This window comes from Onychomys torridus, chromosome 23, assembly GCF_903995425.1.
Source record: "Onychomys torridus chromosome 23, mOncTor1.1, whole genome shotgun sequence".
Classification (NCBI taxonomy): Eukaryota; Metazoa; Chordata; class Mammalia; order Rodentia; family Cricetidae; genus Onychomys; species Onychomys torridus.
Genome location: NC_050465.1, coordinates 66,580,268 through 66,597,766, shown reverse-complemented (window position 1 = coordinate 66,597,766; position 17,499 = coordinate 66,580,268). Strand labels below are relative to the sequence as shown.

Genomic DNA, 17,499 nt, shown 5'->3' with positions numbered 1-17,499 from the left:
TCTCTTCTTAGAAATCTAAAAGCTTCCACTAGTCTTGCATCAGTAATGCTTGCTACACTGTGCTTTCTCAGCACTTCCCCTATGTACTTATGAGGCATAAAACCCTTTCCCACTGAATGCTGCTTTGAAAATTTCTCAAGGCCAGCAATATGGCTCAGCAGATAAAAGGGCTTGCTGCATAAGTCTGAATCTTGAGTTCAATCCCTAGATCCCACAATGGAAGAACTGATCCCAAAAGCTATTTTCTGACCTCCACATAAGTTCTACAGGCAATTCACAGTTCCCTACTGCAACCCCAGTTTATCTCTAATGAAACTATTTTAAAAATTCTCAGTCAACAGTGACAGTTAACCAGTATTAAGCACCACCATACTTTAGTCTGAAACAGCTTGACAGCCTAGATTAGTACTTATGTGTTATTCTTCAAGAGCATAGAACTGTAGCATACTGTTCTTCCAAAGCTATCTCAAAAGAAGACTTCACAGGGTTATTAACACACTTGAGAGAAACAAAGAACACTCTGAGAGTCCAAGTTCTGCAAAGGCCTAGAAATTTCCAAGGACCACAGGGTAGCTCTCAAAGCATTGCAGTACCACATCTGTTTCAACTTAATCAATTTCATAATAACCTAAAAAAGATATCCAATGTGATACATCAAAACACCTTATAATGCAAAAATTACTTTAAAATAGCCAGGAATGGTGGCACATGCCTTTAATCCCAGCATTTAGAAGGCAAAGGCAGGCAGATTTCTTTCAGTTCAAGGCTGCTCTGGTCTACATACCAAGTTCTAGGACAGGGTAGTCAGGGCTCCAAAGAGAAAACTTTATCTCCAAAGAAAAGGGGCAAAATTGGGTTGGGGATTTAGCTCAAGGGCCTGGGTTCGATCCTCAGCTCAAAAAAACAAAAACAAAAAACAAAATGGCAAAACAAAAAACAAACAAAAATTATTCTGAACTAAAAATTTGTAGATAATATTTTCTTTCTGATAAATTTCAAAATTAAATATTACTATATCACCTGTAGATCTCATATATAGAAGCTTACCTCTTAAAATACTTTCATTTTCAAAGGCAGTAAAAATAAAGTGGGGGGGGGGTCCCCTGTCTCTGAACAAACCATTTTTAAAAATTAAATCTCACAGGAATTTCAAATACTTAAATTATGACTAGTGTGTGTGTGTGTAAATGAAAAATAATACTTATTATCCCGACTTCTGGCATCACAATGTTTAATTTTTGCTGCTTTGTTTAGCTAGGTTCTCCCTGTAGTGGTCCAGACTGGCCTCCAACTCCTGACCTTCCTCTTTCCTCTGCCTCTCACTGCTGACTTAACAGACAAACACCGCCACACTAGCTCTGCCATCGTAATTCGTAGTCTGGCCAATGATAAAGACATTTATCATCATTACTAATTCTTAATGATTAGGTATGTTATAATGGTATATACTCTTAGAACTTGCTATCAACACTTGCTTTAACTGGTGTGGAAGCTCTGGTTCCAATATTCTCTGAAACACACAGAAACAAAGATTATGGAGTCTAGTCACACCACTAACACCTGTTGATGTGCCATGCCAGGAGATAGCAGCAAGTCAAAACAAAGAAATGCAATGAGAATGACGTGACTGGCGTGCGTGTGAAACAAATATCGAAAAAGGATGGGAGGATAAAGAATTGATGAAAAAAAATAGTGAAAGACAAAATGTTCAAGTACTGAACTCCAAAATGAATAGACATTATAGTTTAGTTCGTAGAATGCATGCCTAGGATGCAGAAGGACCTAGGCATAATCCTCAGCTCTCATTTAAAAAAAAAAAAGACATAAAATAGGAAGCCTGAAAAGAGGCACTAGGGATATTTAATTAGAGTTAATATAACAAAATTCACTCATCCGATATAGTCTCAAAAGGCTTTTTATGAAAGCATTTTGTTGATACTGAATGCCTAATAGCCATTCTGGCACCAAACAAGCCAAACTACTACTGTCAATCAAGTTCTTCTGCCCATATTTGAGCTTCCCTATCTGAAAACCCAAAGTTTCAGCCAGAAGGGTTGAAACATAACTTCTCAGGTCCTTTGTGACTGTTAAACCCCTAAATTTCAAAAACTTTCAGTAGCATTTGTCTGTTTGTTTGTTTTTTTCTTAAAGACAGGGTCTTTCTTTCTTTTTCTTTTTTTTTCTCCCAAGACAGGGTTTCTTTGTGTAACTGTGGATATCCTGGAATTCACTCTGTAGACCAGGCTGGCCTTGACCTCACAGCACTCCTCTTGCCTCTGCCTCCCAAGTGCTAGAATTGATTAAAGACATGCACCACCACTGCCCAGGTAGATGAGGTCTTTCTATGTGGCTCAGGCTGGCCTCACACTATCCTCCTGCCTCAGCCTTCCAAGCTGGCATCTGTGTTTCTGAATACACTCACCTACCCTTTCCTGCACTATGCTTCAGTAAAAAGAGGTCTCATGTTAGGTATGATTTATAATAAATGAGTAAATAAATAGTAAATAATAAACTCCTTTCCCCACAGTTATGATTCCTTGATCTGCCTTTTCTTCTTACCTGTTGCTCCTCTGGCATTGGTCTGAAATGGGTTTGTAGACGATGCAGCAGAAGGACCAGTAGCAGCAACAAATGGATTCGTAGACGGCGTAGCTTTTAAAGAAGTATAAAATATGCTATAAAATCTTAATATTTTATATTCAAGATTTTTAAACTTTCTTCACTATTTTTGAAGATAAAAATGTGTAACTTTTGATAATAAAATGTTTCTTTCTTACTATCTTCCAGCACCCCTAAAAAGAACGTTCTCTATGAAAAGCACATACCCCCAAATGGAGCGGGACCACTTGAAGCAGGTTGTGTCTGAGCAGAGGCACCCACAGGCACTGTTCCAAATACATTGCTGAAGAGAATATCAAGAGTCAGCATTTAATAAAGAAACAAGGTCATCTACCTACAAGCTGGCCACAAGATTCAGAAGCACATAAAAATTAACCTTTCTACTCACCACTGCAGTTCTCAATGTAACTCAAGGTAAGTTTACATTAGGAAAATTTACTGAAATTCCAGTAACAAATTGTTTATATATGCCATCTTTGTCAATCATCAGAAGTATATAGAAATTGAGAATTTAAAAAATATTCATCTAAGATTGGCTACCATTACACAACAGTATTAAGTATGTTTAATAACTATTTTCATATGTATATATCCACGTATATATTACCATTTGTTTGAAGTGTAGGATGAACATGTACCTTACTTATATACATACTTAACAACAAGTAAGAGTATTTCATTTTCTTTGATATGACATCAAAACTGGCAGTTTCCTAAAGGTTAGCCTCAAATGGGGAACTTAAAAGCTATCAATGAACTTTTTTCCACCCCACAAGATCAAAGTCCACTACATCTTCACTTTCCAGTTTATGGTAGAATACACAAATTTCCCACACGTCTAACATTCCATTTCAATAAGTTTTGTTTCTTTTTTGAGACAAGATTCCATACATCAAAGGTCAGCCTGGAATCTGCTATGCAGGATGACCTTTGAATTTCCCTGCCTCTACCTCCAGGTACTGGTCATAAAGGTATGCACCTCCTCTGTGCTGGGTATCAAGTCCACAGCTTCCTGCATGCTGGGCAAGAACCACTTGAGCACTGCCCCCAGCATAAGCGGGGCATACAGTGATCATACTCCGTAAAAATATCTGACAAATACTGAAATCCAAACCATCATAATATGAGTAGCTGGTATGTCCCAAAACTTAACAGTAAATTTCTTTTCAAGACAAACATACGTTTACTATGCATCCAAACTATGATACATAAACTAACTTTAATATACAGAAAATACATTTAATGGAAAACTATTAAGTTGAAAATGTTATCATTTTACCAAGAATATTCTTAGAAAAACTAATCAACACTATTTGTAAGTTAAAGAGAGAAATGGTGTCACATGCTAGTTGAGAAGATGAGTAAGAATCATGAATCCAACACCAGTCCAGGCAACATAAGGAAACATTTTTTTTTTTTTAATCAGAAATAAAACAGTGTGTTGTGTGCAGAAATCCAATGTCTACACTGATCTGATCTGAGGACACTACCTTAATTTCTGCAGCAAGGCTTTCCTACCTCACTGTATTTTGTGTACCATCAATACAAATGTCAATCACTGAAGAATCAAATTAGCATCTCAGAATTATGAAAAAGAGGTCTGAATTTACAGATCCTGTAAAGAGTCTTAAGTAACTCAAACATTCCACAGATCACACTTATAAACTACTAATGTATCACAATGCGATATAAATAATCCATTCACCACATGGATTTCATCTATGTTTCCAGGCCTTATGCTACCTTGTTACTATTATTAAAATATAACACAGACTACAGTATTAGTGAAGCAAACCAAAATAATGCCAAATTTTATTACTGGATTCAATTTGTCCCATTTCTAGTTAGACTTTCCCTCTAGAAAAGGTGCCAAAAGGATATAAACTCAATAGTAATAAAGCAGCTATATCTATAGAAATGGATCAAAAGAAATAACTAGAATTCTTATACTTTCCATAAATGTGAAAGGGTTGTTAAAAGTCTAATGCTCTTCTAGGTTTGGAGGCACATGCATGTAAGCACTCTGGAGACAGAGACAGAGGACCACGAACTCACAACCAACCTAGACTACATCAGACCTTATTTAACACAAGGCTGGTATTTTAAACACGTAGTCTTCCTGTTCTCTGGAACACCTTTCCACAAGGTCTGTGCAAGCACAGTAGTGCATGTGTGGTTTATAATACTAAATGTCAATGATGAGCCAGAGAACTGACAGGGCAATGGGGTTTGGTGCAAAAAGACTACAAACTGTGCCCTGACATATGCAACTTGACTGCTAAATCAATTATCTGGTGAGTACAATCCATATGCAACTGTCCATTTAGAAATTTGTGTTCTTTGAGGTACGTTTAGCACTCAGGAGTGAAAAGGAGTTAAGATTTCTAAATAAAAGAATATGGGGCTAGAGAGATAGCTCAGCCGTTAAAGGCTAGGCTCACAACCAAAAATATAAGAGTTCGGTTCCCAGCACCCACGGCTGTCTCTCCAGCCAAATAAAAATAAATAAAATTAAAAAATTTAAAAAAAAAAAAGAATATGGCAAATACTCAAGAACTACATTTTAAAGAGCAAATTACATTTAATTTCAACTTTAGATCTATTTTAACTTAGAAACTCTTCCATTATGTTACGTATGTTACAATGCGACCAAAGTCACTTTTAGCTATGTCATTCAGATGCGGAAGCCCGAGGTCTAGGTCAGGAGCGTGTGTACCTGCTGGCGTTACTCGTGGACGTGTATGCATTACTGGAGGTGGCTGCAGAACTGAACACGCTGTCTAACTCGGCCAGCGCTGCATACTTGTCTGAAGATGCACTTGAGTGACTGGGAACTGAAACCACAGAACCAACAGGAGCTTTACCCGTGGTCCCAAAACCACTCCCTTGATCACCTCCTGAAGACAAACAAACAAAAAAGTTACACCAAAACTTTAATATTGTAGAGTCAGTTAATCAACCGTATTGCCATGAACACAGGTAAACCTAAAACTGACTTGATCTAAACATTAAATGGACAGGATTTAAAGAACTCTAAGACAGATGGTTTTGTTCAAATAAACACATAAATTTAAACGATGGACCTAATGTATATAATATTAATAGTACCATTCTTCCAGAGTTTTCTATGAAAAAAAAAATCAGAGATAATTATAGCAGTGAACATGTACTAAGTGCTTCTTAAGCTAGGCACTGCTCTAAACACCTTCCATGCAGTAATCCACAAAACATAAGTCCAAGACTTTAATTCTATGATCTCTCTGAGTTTAGAAATGAGAAAAACAATGTTAGAGATCAAGATGCAGAATCCAGTGTAGGACAAATCCCCACTGTTCTCCATCCAGCTATACATTGTTAAAGAGGAAATACTGATCTAAAGGCCAAAACTTACTATAAAAAATGTTAGAAAAATAATGGGCGGATCTCTGTAAGTTCAAGGCCAGTCTGGCCTACAGAGTGAGTTCCAGGACAGCCAGGGCTGCTACACAGAGAAAGCTTGTTTCAAAGAAAAAAAGGGGGCAAAATGTTAATAAAAATAGTTCAAAATGCATATATAATAAAAATTACAAAATAGCACTATAGTCAGCTCTGTAAATGAAACATTTGGCCCTTTGTAGCCACAGAATAGTAAAGCATGTTTTTAAAGACAAAAATACAATTATTTTCAGTTATTTTCTTTTGAAAATCACTGTTTATATTATATATGTTTATATATATATATAATATAAATTCTATGTCTTCAAGTTTTATAGTTGATATTTTACGTGCAAAAAACAACCCTTTACTCAAAACACTGAACGTGCCCATAACTTCTATACAGTGGGAAAAAGCATTGTCTCCTCAGATTTAGAACGTATGGAATTAGCATCTGTTTGTTTACACATTGATACCTTGCCCAGCACTGAAGATATTGTCTAAATTAGCAAGTGCCGCATATTTGTCTGCTGTCTGTAAACCAGCTTTGTTTGTTGAAACTTTACTAACAGTTGATGCTGTCTGATGACTCTGGGATGTACTGAAGGTTCCAAAATCAGCACTGGAGGATTTGGGGAAGTTATCAAAATGAGCAAAATTAGCATTTACTGATCCAGCACTTCCACCTGTAACAGAATAAACAAAACATGAAATTTCTAGGCTTCTCTCAGTCTCACTGGTAAACTATTTGTGATCATTTCTGCCTAAGGGAGATGACCTAAGGACACTCTTACAATCATGTGACTTTTATAAATTATGAAGCTCAGTTTTCTAAGGCCTTACTTGTGGAGGTGGAGAGCTGTCATGGAAGCGCTGGAATTACATTCCTTCTAGCTACATAGATAGTGCCACCACCTTACAGTTCTTCAACAGACTGAGTAATGTTTAAGAATACGCTGGTAAAAATCCTTGAATTTCTCACTTGAAGAGCCATTACTTGACTCTACACAGCAATTCAATGTGTATTCAACAGCCTGATGTTCACAGTAAAACTAAGCCCTACCATGTAGTTCAAAGTATAAAAATTGAAGTGCATGACAGTCATTTTTGGCGTCATAAAGCACAACCCACCTAACAGTCACTAGCATACTGCCTGCTAAATCTGTAAAGTATATCCTCAACCACAGAGACCCTTCTGAGCACTCAGAGACTTCAACCAGTGCCTTTCACTCTACACTTTGAGTCCTACAGAGATATTAGTTCCTTTTTCCTCAACTGTCAAGATAGTGTCACACACTGAAGTGACAACAAATGTCAAAGACATTTTTTAAGTAGAACGGTTCATTCCCTGTGCAGAAGACCTACCATCAATCAATTCTTTGACATTCCAGACCAAATACAAACTGATCTTTTTCAAGAATTAAACTCTGGCTGTTTCAAAGAAAACTAGGCATGGTGACACATGCCTATAATGTGACTTACTCAGGAGGCTGAGGCAGGAGGATTGCCAGTTCAACATCAACCTGGTCAGCACAGCAAGTCTCCATTTAAAAAATTAGGTTTTAAAGAAAAATCAGCTAAAACTAACATAGATAAATATGTTAAAAGACAACAATCTATTATGACTAACTAGCAAACAAAATAAATATGAAATTTTTAAGATTTTTATGAAAAAATTATTTCAAATTATTAGATCAACTAACTTTCATTAAAAACTGTATCTTTAACTCTGAGTTTAATAAGAGAAGAGAGAGTAAAATGAATTTATGAAGGCTCATTAAGAATGATGTTCTATAACTGAAGAAAACATAAAATAACACAGAAAGCATATAAATTAATATGAGATGCCTACTGGACAACAGAACTTACTGTGGGTAGCCTGGAGAGGAAAAGCTGAAGTAAATTCACCAAAACTGCAGCTAGATGAAAGTACTGTGAATGCTGGACAGCCAGAAATTGTATAAATGATCAAAGTTAAAGGAGGAGGCGAGAAAAAATGGAAAGAACAGGCTTTAAGACAACACACACAGAGTTCAAAGTTGAAAGAAAAATAGTTAGCCAAAAAGCTAAATAAGGGTTCAATGAATTTCTGAAAACAGTACACAAGAATTTTCTTGAAAACCAATTCCTGCACAAAACCATTTCCATATTTGATTAAAGTGATCATTAACAATTTATGCTTGACTAAATAACATTAAAATGTTTTTCTCAAGCTTGCTTCCCATAAAATAACTTATTTTTATTTTTTATTTCTGGCTGGAAATTTCAAGGCAGAGCCCTGTGCAGGAAGAGAAGGATGAGTCCTGGACAGCAGACAATGACCAAAGAGTTCAGAGAAACAAAGAGTTCAGGTTTCCCCAGAGCTTTGTGAAATACAACTACTTTAAAATTAGGTCACTAGAGAATTTAGTTTTTCAAAACTACATTTGGAAAGTTTGTTTTTTAAAGCAAACATTTAAGCACAATGCTGGAGAGGCTCTACCTGTAGTTTGGGGCTGAAAAGGAGAGTGACTTGCTGTGGGGAAACCTCCAAAATTACTCGAACCACTAGACTGTCCAAATGCATCAAAGTTTGCAAAATCTGCATTTGCAGAATTCTGAGCTGTAATGGCAAGGACAACATATGTTAATGAATATGAAAACTACAACTGAGAAGACAAAACAAATGAATTTAAGAATTTTATGAAAATGACAATGCAATTTATAACACACTTTAAAGAGAATTCATTTCAAAATCACATCTTTTTAATCCAGTTAGAAGTATACACTAAACAGTATCCAGAAATTTCTAAAAGTGCTTTGTAAAGGACATAGGTCCCTTTGAATGGACTTAGTCACAGTATTATTTTAAAGGCTCTAGTAACGAAAGAAAGCTAATTCAGAACATTAAGTACATTCGTTTTGGTTAAAGAAAACTGTGGCTACAGTCTAGGAATCCATTTTTATTTTTGGTTGTATTTCTTTGTGTGTACATGAACAGAGGACAAAGGCTGACTCCAGGTGTCTTTCCAGTCACTCTCCACCTTTATTCTTTTGAGGCAGTGTTTCTCACAGAGCCTAGGCTCCCTGTTTCCACTGCCATACTGAGGCACAGGAACCACAAGTCTTTGCCTCAAATGCTGGGGTTATAGATGCACACCTCTGTACCCAGCTTTTGTATGTGTGCTGAGAATCTAAGTTAAGGTCATTATGTTTACACAGCAAACATTTTACTCAGCCATCTTCCCAGCCCAGTAACTCGCTTTAAAATGATAATGAATCTGAAAAATAATTTAAATACCTAAAATAAATGATATCGAGATGGTTTAATCACATTAATAAAACACTTGTGTTTTGCTTTTTAGTTTTGAGAAATAGGGTCTTTACTATGTAGCTTAGGCTGGCCTGTCCCTCATGATCTCCTGCCTCAGTTTCCCCATTGCTGGGATTAGAGGTGTGGAATATCACGCCCAGCTTTCTGGTTTATCTAACATTCATAAATATGTCCACCCTGAGTACATGAAAGTGGGGGAAATGTATATGGACACAATCACTAAAAAGCTAAAGATATTTACATTTTAGGAGCTATTTAAAACTCATTAAAGTTTAAGAAACACTAAAAGATAATTGCAATTATAACACAAACCTAAGATCAAATTCTAAAGTTCTCTAAACTTTAAATATATAAATAAGAGCATTAAAAAGCATTTTGAAAAAGGAGATAAAACCATAATAAACTCATAGAGCCTGGAAAGATGGTTCAGTAGTTAACATTTGTTGCTCCTGCAAAGACCCAGGTTCAGATCCAGCACTCATACAGTGGTTCACAAATGTCTGTAACCCCTGTTCTAGGGGGTTCAACACACTCTTCAGGCCTCTGCAGGTACTATACACACAGTACACAAACATACATGCAGGCAAAATACCCATACACATTGACTAAAAGTAAATCTCTCACACACACACACACACACACACACACACACACACACACACACTATGAGGTTATAAGATAGGAAGCAAGACCTTGGTCCCTTGTTTGGTCAAAGAGGCATTTTGCTACATAGGTTACCTAAAAGGGAAGGGGAAAGATTCTCCTTATTTGGGAGCTCTTAGAAGATAGGTTAACAATGGGAAAAGGAAACCTGTCATATATTTCAACAAACAAGTTCTCAATACGTAGCCTAAGCTGGCCTGGAACTTACCATGTAGATCAGGTTAGCCTTAAACTCAAGAGACCCAACTGTTCTCTCTTCCTTTAAAAAGCAAACCAGGGCTAGAGACACAGCTGAATGGTTAAGAGCATGTGATACTCTTGCAGAGGTCCCAGGTTCAATTTTACTGTGCATGGTGACTCACAACCACCTGGAACCTCAGTTTCAGGGAACCCACCATCCTCTTCTGACCTCCATGTGTATCACACACACATGCACGTGGCACACATTCACACGGGCAAACAAGATACAAATACACATCAAATTCTTCAAGTTTTAAAATTATGTGTCTCTTAAGCCCTAAGTAATACCCTAGCCACATTCCCAACATACACATAAAAACCTCTAACTTACCTAGCAGTCTCCAACCCTGAGAAGAAACAGACACATCTTCAACTGATGTGGTCTCCAGATCCAATCGCTAACTTACAAGCAATACAGAAAGAACTTTTAAAGGCACCACAGGAGGGCAATTAATAAGTTCAAACTACCACAGAATCCATAAAGCAAATAACCTACTTCTCTAACAAATCACAAAGATAAAGGGATGAAGGAACAACCTATAGAAATCTAACCAAAATAGATTTCAATTACAAAGGATACATTAAAAAACAACTGGGTTGGGGATTTAGCTCAGTGGTAGAGTGCTTGCCTAGCAAGTGCAAGGCCCTGGGTTCGATTCTCAGCTCAAAAAAAACCAACCAACCTGATTCCAACAAACCACATACACATTGTGTGTGAGCGTAAGTGTATGTGTTTATACATATATATAATACATATTACATATACAAACACAAATTTGAACTAGAATGAAAATCTGAATACTGACTAATACACTTTTACCATTATTTAGAATGATTCTACTACTTACTGTGATATTTAACAATGAAAATCCTAGGGTCTGGACAATGGCTCTCATTCAGCAAAGTAGCTACTACGAAAACATGAGAACCTGAATTCAGATCCCCTCTGCAAATATAAACAGCTGTAACCTCAGTACTTGGGAGTTGTAAGATTCCGGGGGGGGGGAGAGGGGCAAGGTTCCTGGAGCTCACTGGCCAGCTAGTCTAGCCAATAGGTTAACTTCAAGTTCAGTGAGAGAGCTTGTGTTAAAAATGAGTGGAGAGAGACTGGAGAAGACAACTAATACTGACCAGAGGATACATGAGGATATGCATGAACAGATAAAACACTATTGGGGGGAGGGGGCAGACACAAAACATTCATGTCTAAAATCTGCTTCAAAATCAATTCAACAGTACTAGTGACATGAGGTTAATACCTAAGTTACATTACACACTTACATTTGGTCATTTGTAATTTTCCATAATAAAAAGGTAATATCTGCATTCACATTAAGATCTTCTCTCAAGCCATGCTGTTGTAGGTAAAGGCCCTGCCACCAAGCCTGCAGACCTGAGTAGATCCCCAGGATCCGCATGATGAAAAAGGAGAGCACTACCTCCTACAAGTTGTCCTCTGACCTCCACACTCACCATGCGGTGTGTACACAACACATACCTCTCTCACACACACACACACACACACACTCACACTGAAGAAATGTAAATATGTATCCACCTTTAATCCTGGCATCTGGGATTAAAGTTCTTTCTGAGGCCAGCCTGGTCCACAGAATGAGTTCCTGGACAGCTAAGGCTACACAGAGAAACCCTATCTCTCCAAAAAAAGAGCTATATTGAGTGTATGCTCTTAATTTCAGCACTCAGGAGGTGGAGTGGGATGATAAGGAGTTCACAGCCATCCTTAGCACAGAGCAAGTTCAAGGCCAGCTTGGGCTACATATGACCCTGTCTAAAAAGTTCCCCTAAAGTACCATGGTTTTATGTCTATATGGTACAATGTTCATGGATGACCAAAGTTCCTCAGTGGACTATGCTTACTGATACTTTATAATAAACAATATGTTTCTGGGTGATTTACACAGATCCTGGCAAAAACTATCAGGAAAAGACATACCTGCATGACTGTTAAAATGTGCAAAGTTAGCAAAATTGGCTGTAGCGGTTGACTGAGGAGCCGGAGCAGCAAAGATGTCTGAGCCAAGATCACTCAAAAGGTCAAACTGCTTCTTCTCCTGCTGCTGCCCTTGAGAGCGACCTACAACTGGGGACTACAAGCACATTACTTACTCATGGTGTTTCTAAAATACACACTTATGCATTAACTATAAAAGACTTTTCAGTCAGATCTGCTGAAGCTTTACATACATCTATCTCCAATTCATGATACTAAAAAGGCATTTCTACACAGGAAGAGATTCAGTATCCTGACTTCACTCCATTCTTCTTTGTTTCCACTTTAGTTGTGAAAACAGGATTTATTCAGAAGCCTAGAACACGCTGACAAAGGGCAGGATTTAATCTGCAGTACTCTGCTTCAAAGCCATTCACACATAGTATAGTGTAACAATGTTGCACAGTAACAGTCATAACATCATCTACAACAAAATAAATATTTAGGTATCAACATATAAATGGTTTCAGTCTGTTCAGTTTGGGGAGTAAGGTACACTGCAAAGCCATGTGCATTTCAATGATAATAAGCATGCTACATAATCAGGTATGTAGAAATCCTACTATTTTCTGCTACAGTACCACAGAGGCTATTGTTCTCTGACTCTGCTGGTCACCAGACATAGACATTCAAGATAGACATCTTTACAAAGTGATGGCAAAACCAACAAAACCACACATTCCCACCACATTATCAAACAATCGTATGCACTTTACAAATGGCACAGACACAATGTTAAAGGTCCTTAGCACTCTATCTTCCATACATCTTAGGAGTTACCAACCCCTCACCTGACTAGGTGTGCCCTTATTTAAGTGCAGTGCTGGTGCAGCATCTCCCAGTAGAGATTTCAGGGGCTTGACCTCAGGGGTGCTGCTTGTACTGCTGGCAGAAGACCCGGAAATAGATGCGTGAACCGACGCCACCACTTTGGCTTGTTCCGGTGGAACATACCTGTGATGTGAAAATCAGGACAGACAGCTAAGAAAAACTGGAAGACAGACAACTAAGAAAAACTGGAAGAATCCATATTTAAAATATTAAATTTAAATGTATGCAACTCTTACAATATTAATCTTACTTAAAAAGGTAGCACTTAGAATTGATAGCTTAAGACTATTAATTACCTGAGACTACTCCAAGAAAAATAAGTATCAGTCACAAAATTTATTTCAACTATTTTTAAGACAATTTTTATAGACAATAAACTATAGCAACTGTTGCTTTGAAGATAGAAGATCTTCAAACAGTTAATCATCACAATGAACAGCTAACACCGTGAATTTTAAAGTGAGACATTCTTAAGATTATAGTATCTGGAGATAAATGAAATTGGGAGGAAACACTTATAATTAATGGCCCCAAATGCATAAATCATTAAAAAAAAGTTCATTTTAAAATGGACAAAAGAAGCAAGTCATAAAAAAATATAAAAACTGAAACCAAATAAAAATGTACATTAATGCATTATTCACCTCTGATCTATATGAATCATGAATTTTTAGTTGCTATTTAATGAAAATACATATACAGGTATGTTCTATACTTCATATTATTACTCCTAAAAATCTATCCTCAGCAAGTAATTAGATAACTATATATACACATTATATTACTCTTGCAATCTTAATTTTAAAAAAACTTGAAAACAAAGCTAACAAATATCTATATATAGAAAAATATTTATATACATTATGCTAAAATGTATATAATTCTGCATAGCTACTCCCCTTCTTTGGCAAGTATAGATGCCCACATGACTCACAAGTCTTTCAGGTCTGATCCATGTCACATAAATAGGACCTGGGGGAGGGAATGAAGGACGGAAAAAAAGGATGCAGGAATATAATGCCCACATGCCTGCAATGCTCATCTCTAGGAAAAGGAATTCATGGCAACTTTTGGTCTCTATAATTTTAGGTGTATTCCTACAGTCCTCCCCATTTATCATATCAAGTAGATACAAGGAAATAAAACTCCAAGGTAGCTAAAAACATTTATCCAAGAGACAGAGGTCAAACCCCAGTTCTACCACTCAATAGTCATAAAACTTGGGGCAAATGAACTTCAACTGCATTTTTTCACCTATAAAGTTGCTGTGGGGTTTAAACAAATCCACGTTTGTAGTGTGGTTAGAAGTAGCTGCAGTGCATTAGCTATGCTACAACCATGTGACAGTTGCAAACAATTAAACTAGCCCTACCGGATAAATAGAGGACATGATGAGAACAGAGAATGGAACGAGCTCTCCTGCTCTCAGTAACCTGGCATTGTACTGACAACATGGATTCTTGAATATGGCCAACTCTGATCACAAGATAAGACTAATAGTTATTTGTGGCTAAAATGACTTGCCCCACTTAAAGGAAGAATGTGTATCTAAGTGAAAAGAACCATCTCAAAACTTCATACAACATCACCCCTGCTGCACTGTACTGCTTCCTACAACAAACGTTCTTAGGCTGTTTTCAGTGGCTGCAGCTCAGACCATGTGCAAAACCATTTCACTTATCTATAATCACATTAGAGGTAGCATGAGGTAGGTGGATATGCACATTCTGGTCCTTGAGAGCTCCATCCATCACTTTCTTTTTTTTCTTTTGTTTATCAGCCCTGGCTGTCCTGAACTCATTTTGTAAACCAGGCTGGCCTCAAACTCAGAGACCCACCTGCCTCTGCCCCCTGAGTGCTGAGATTAAAGGCATGCACCCCCATCGCCCAGCCCAATCCATCACTTTTAGAAAGCTTGTATCTATAATAGTCTTACTTATGACTACTGTGTTTCTTAGGAAAGAACACAAACTATTACTTGAGATTTTTCAGGCTTTTAGACTGTGGTTTGAAGGAGAAACCTCCTGTTACAAATGCAGGAGAGGAACTGAGGACTTTAACTACACCAGTATCATTCACATTCCTTCTTTCTCACATTCCTGCTTCTCTTTGCAGCTAGAGCTAACCTCACTAAAATCCTAGCCAGCTAACTTCTAACAGCAAACTGACTTTCGGAAACAGCTATGCTGGGAAACAGTGTAAGGAAAATACTTTTATCTATAGGCTGGGAGACCTAGAAACTTAAGAACAAGAATGACAAAAGGATGATGTTTAAAAAAACAACAACAAAAAAAATCACCAGGTGGTGGTGGCGCATGCCTCCAATCCCAGCACTCGGGAGGCAGAGCCAGGCGGATCTCTGTGAGTTCGAGGCCAGCCTGGGCTACCAAGTGAGTTCCAGGAAAGGCGCAAAGCTACACAGAGAAACCCTGTCTCGAAAAACAAAACAAAACAAAAAGTTATTTAATCTCTGTGAGTTCAAGGCTGGCCTAGTCTACAAAGCTAGTTCCAGGACAGCCAGGGATATATGGAGAAACCTGTCTTAAGCAATGTTAAGAATACAGATTGTACAGAATGTGTAACTTGGAGCAAATGTGCTTACTGTTCAAGGGTATCTTCCCCATAACCTACAGTAAACTCCCTGCAACCAATACTACCTTTGACTCTATCAGTTAGGTCAGAATACTGTTCCTCAGGGAAACAAGAGGCCATTTGCTTCCCAATTATCCATTCCCTCTATCCTCAACTCTCTCACCTTCTTAATCCCCCAACAAGGAATATGTACAGTTCAATACTAACTGCTATAAACAGAGATCACAGTTAATTAGTCAGTACTGTACTTAGTTATTTTGTAAAACTAAAACTGAGGAGCCCCAAATACTGAATACTAGCTCTACAGTTATAACCCACGTTCTGTTGAACGTACACACTGGCTAATATAGTATAGAGAGAGTGGGGGGGGGGGGGAGATATTTAGAGCAAAGATTTCCAGCAAGACACAGATTACTACTACACAAGAGCTTTAACACAGTGCCTGGAAGATATTACTCAATAAATACTTACTAAAGGAATAAAAATTGTAAGGAAAGAAGCATTACAGGACTAAAACATCTAAGGAAATTAGCCAAAAATTCGGAGATCACTGGCTTTCCTCGGCAGGAGTCTTGACATGGTGATGAAAGGCTGTTTACTGCTAGACACAGATGCCCGAAGATAAGGTACAAGCCAAGGTTTCTGGAACCCAAGTCTAAGGAAAAGTCAAAAGGTAATGAGGCTGTACCTACCAACCATCATTCAATTCCTTCTGTTCTGCCTATCTACCTTAATCGTGTCAATCAATCTGGCCCACAACTGTGGTTTCGGAGACTTTCAATATCTACTCACCATCTTTTCTTTTCATATTTTTCCTGTAGGAACTCCTTCACTTTTTGTGGATCCCTGAAGTCTGGAATTGCTGAAGATCTATCATCAAATAATCCTAGCCAAATCTGTTTACAGACCTTTGGAAAGAAGTAAGAAAAGTGTTAAATTCAATATCTTCATTTAATAAATTTCAAGGGAAAATTCTGATTTTTTTAGAAAGCTATTAACAATGCCGCTCCCATGAAGATATTCACTGCAATCCTAAGTTCAGGAACTAAACTTATTTGCATATGCTGCAGGACAGTGAAATTTCAGCAACAGCTCATCAAGAGAACTTCCTAAGGAAACAAGCAGGGAATTGAGATTAGAAAGTACTGGGGCTCTTGGTTTCCACATGATCATGAACTGTAAACCACAGCACTCAAATAATCTGTGGTAACCTTAATTAGTTCCTTTACCCATAAAACAGTAACTTCATCAACAGCAATTTTAGGGGTCCTTTAGCAAGCTAAAAAACAACCAAAAGGAACACATAAATACCAGAGTCATGAACAGTCTGTTAATAAAGTATCATAATAATATAAATACAAGCAGAACAATTCTAGCCTTATAATTGGAATTTGTGTTTTTCTTAACCAGATGAGAGTTGAGACATATACTCTTTTGAAGAGAAATGAAATGATTCAGAACTCAAAGAAGACATTAAAAGAACTATAAAAGAAAAAGATGATAAAGCAGGTTTCATAAAAACATAAAACTCTTTTCAAAAAACTTAGGAAAAAAAGGACAAAAACCAAGTAATGAAGTGTTTAAGAACTTTGAAAGCCCTTGGATCCAGAACACATAAGAAACTCCAAGAATACAACTGTTAAAATAAAACCACAGGCTGGGCAGTGGTGGCGCACGCCTGTAATCCCAGCACTCGGGAGGCAGAAGCAGGTAGATCTCTGTGAGTTCAAGGCCAGCCTGGTCTACAAAGCGAGTTCCTGGACAGCCTCCAAAGCTACAGAGAAACCCTGTCTCAAAAAAACCCCAATAATAA

At 37.5% G+C, this 17,499-nt stretch overlaps 1 protein-coding gene across 11 annotated transcripts in view; it reads right to left on the bottom strand.

Moving 5' to 3' along the window:
• Agfg1 (ArfGAP with FG repeats 1) overlaps positions 1–17,499 on the bottom strand; it is a 55,349-nt gene that overhangs the window by 8,928 nt on the left and 28,922 nt on the right. For 4 of the 11 annotated variants that reach the window (XM_036173767.1, XM_036173766.1, XM_036173768.1 and 1 more), the window contains exons 3-10: positions 16,479–16,594; positions 13,055–13,217; positions 12,207–12,360; positions 8,516–8,635; positions 6,510–6,719; positions 5,336–5,516; positions 2,826–2,902; positions 2,560–2,652 (exon numbers count right to left, since the gene is read on the bottom strand). In XM_036173767.1, the coding sequence (XP_036029660.1) occupies positions 2,560–2,652; positions 2,826–2,902; positions 5,336–5,516; positions 6,510–6,719; positions 8,516–8,635; positions 12,207–12,360; positions 13,055–13,217; positions 16,479–16,594 (1,114 nt within the window). Of the gene's footprint in view, positions 1–2,559; positions 2,653–2,825; positions 2,903–5,335; positions 5,517–6,509; positions 6,720–7,902; positions 7,975–8,515; positions 8,636–12,206; positions 12,361–13,054; positions 13,218–16,478; positions 16,595–17,499 lie in introns of all 11 variants that reach the window. The other 7 variants (XM_036173771.1, XM_036173772.1, XM_036173776.1 and 4 more) reach the window with 6 other exon arrangements.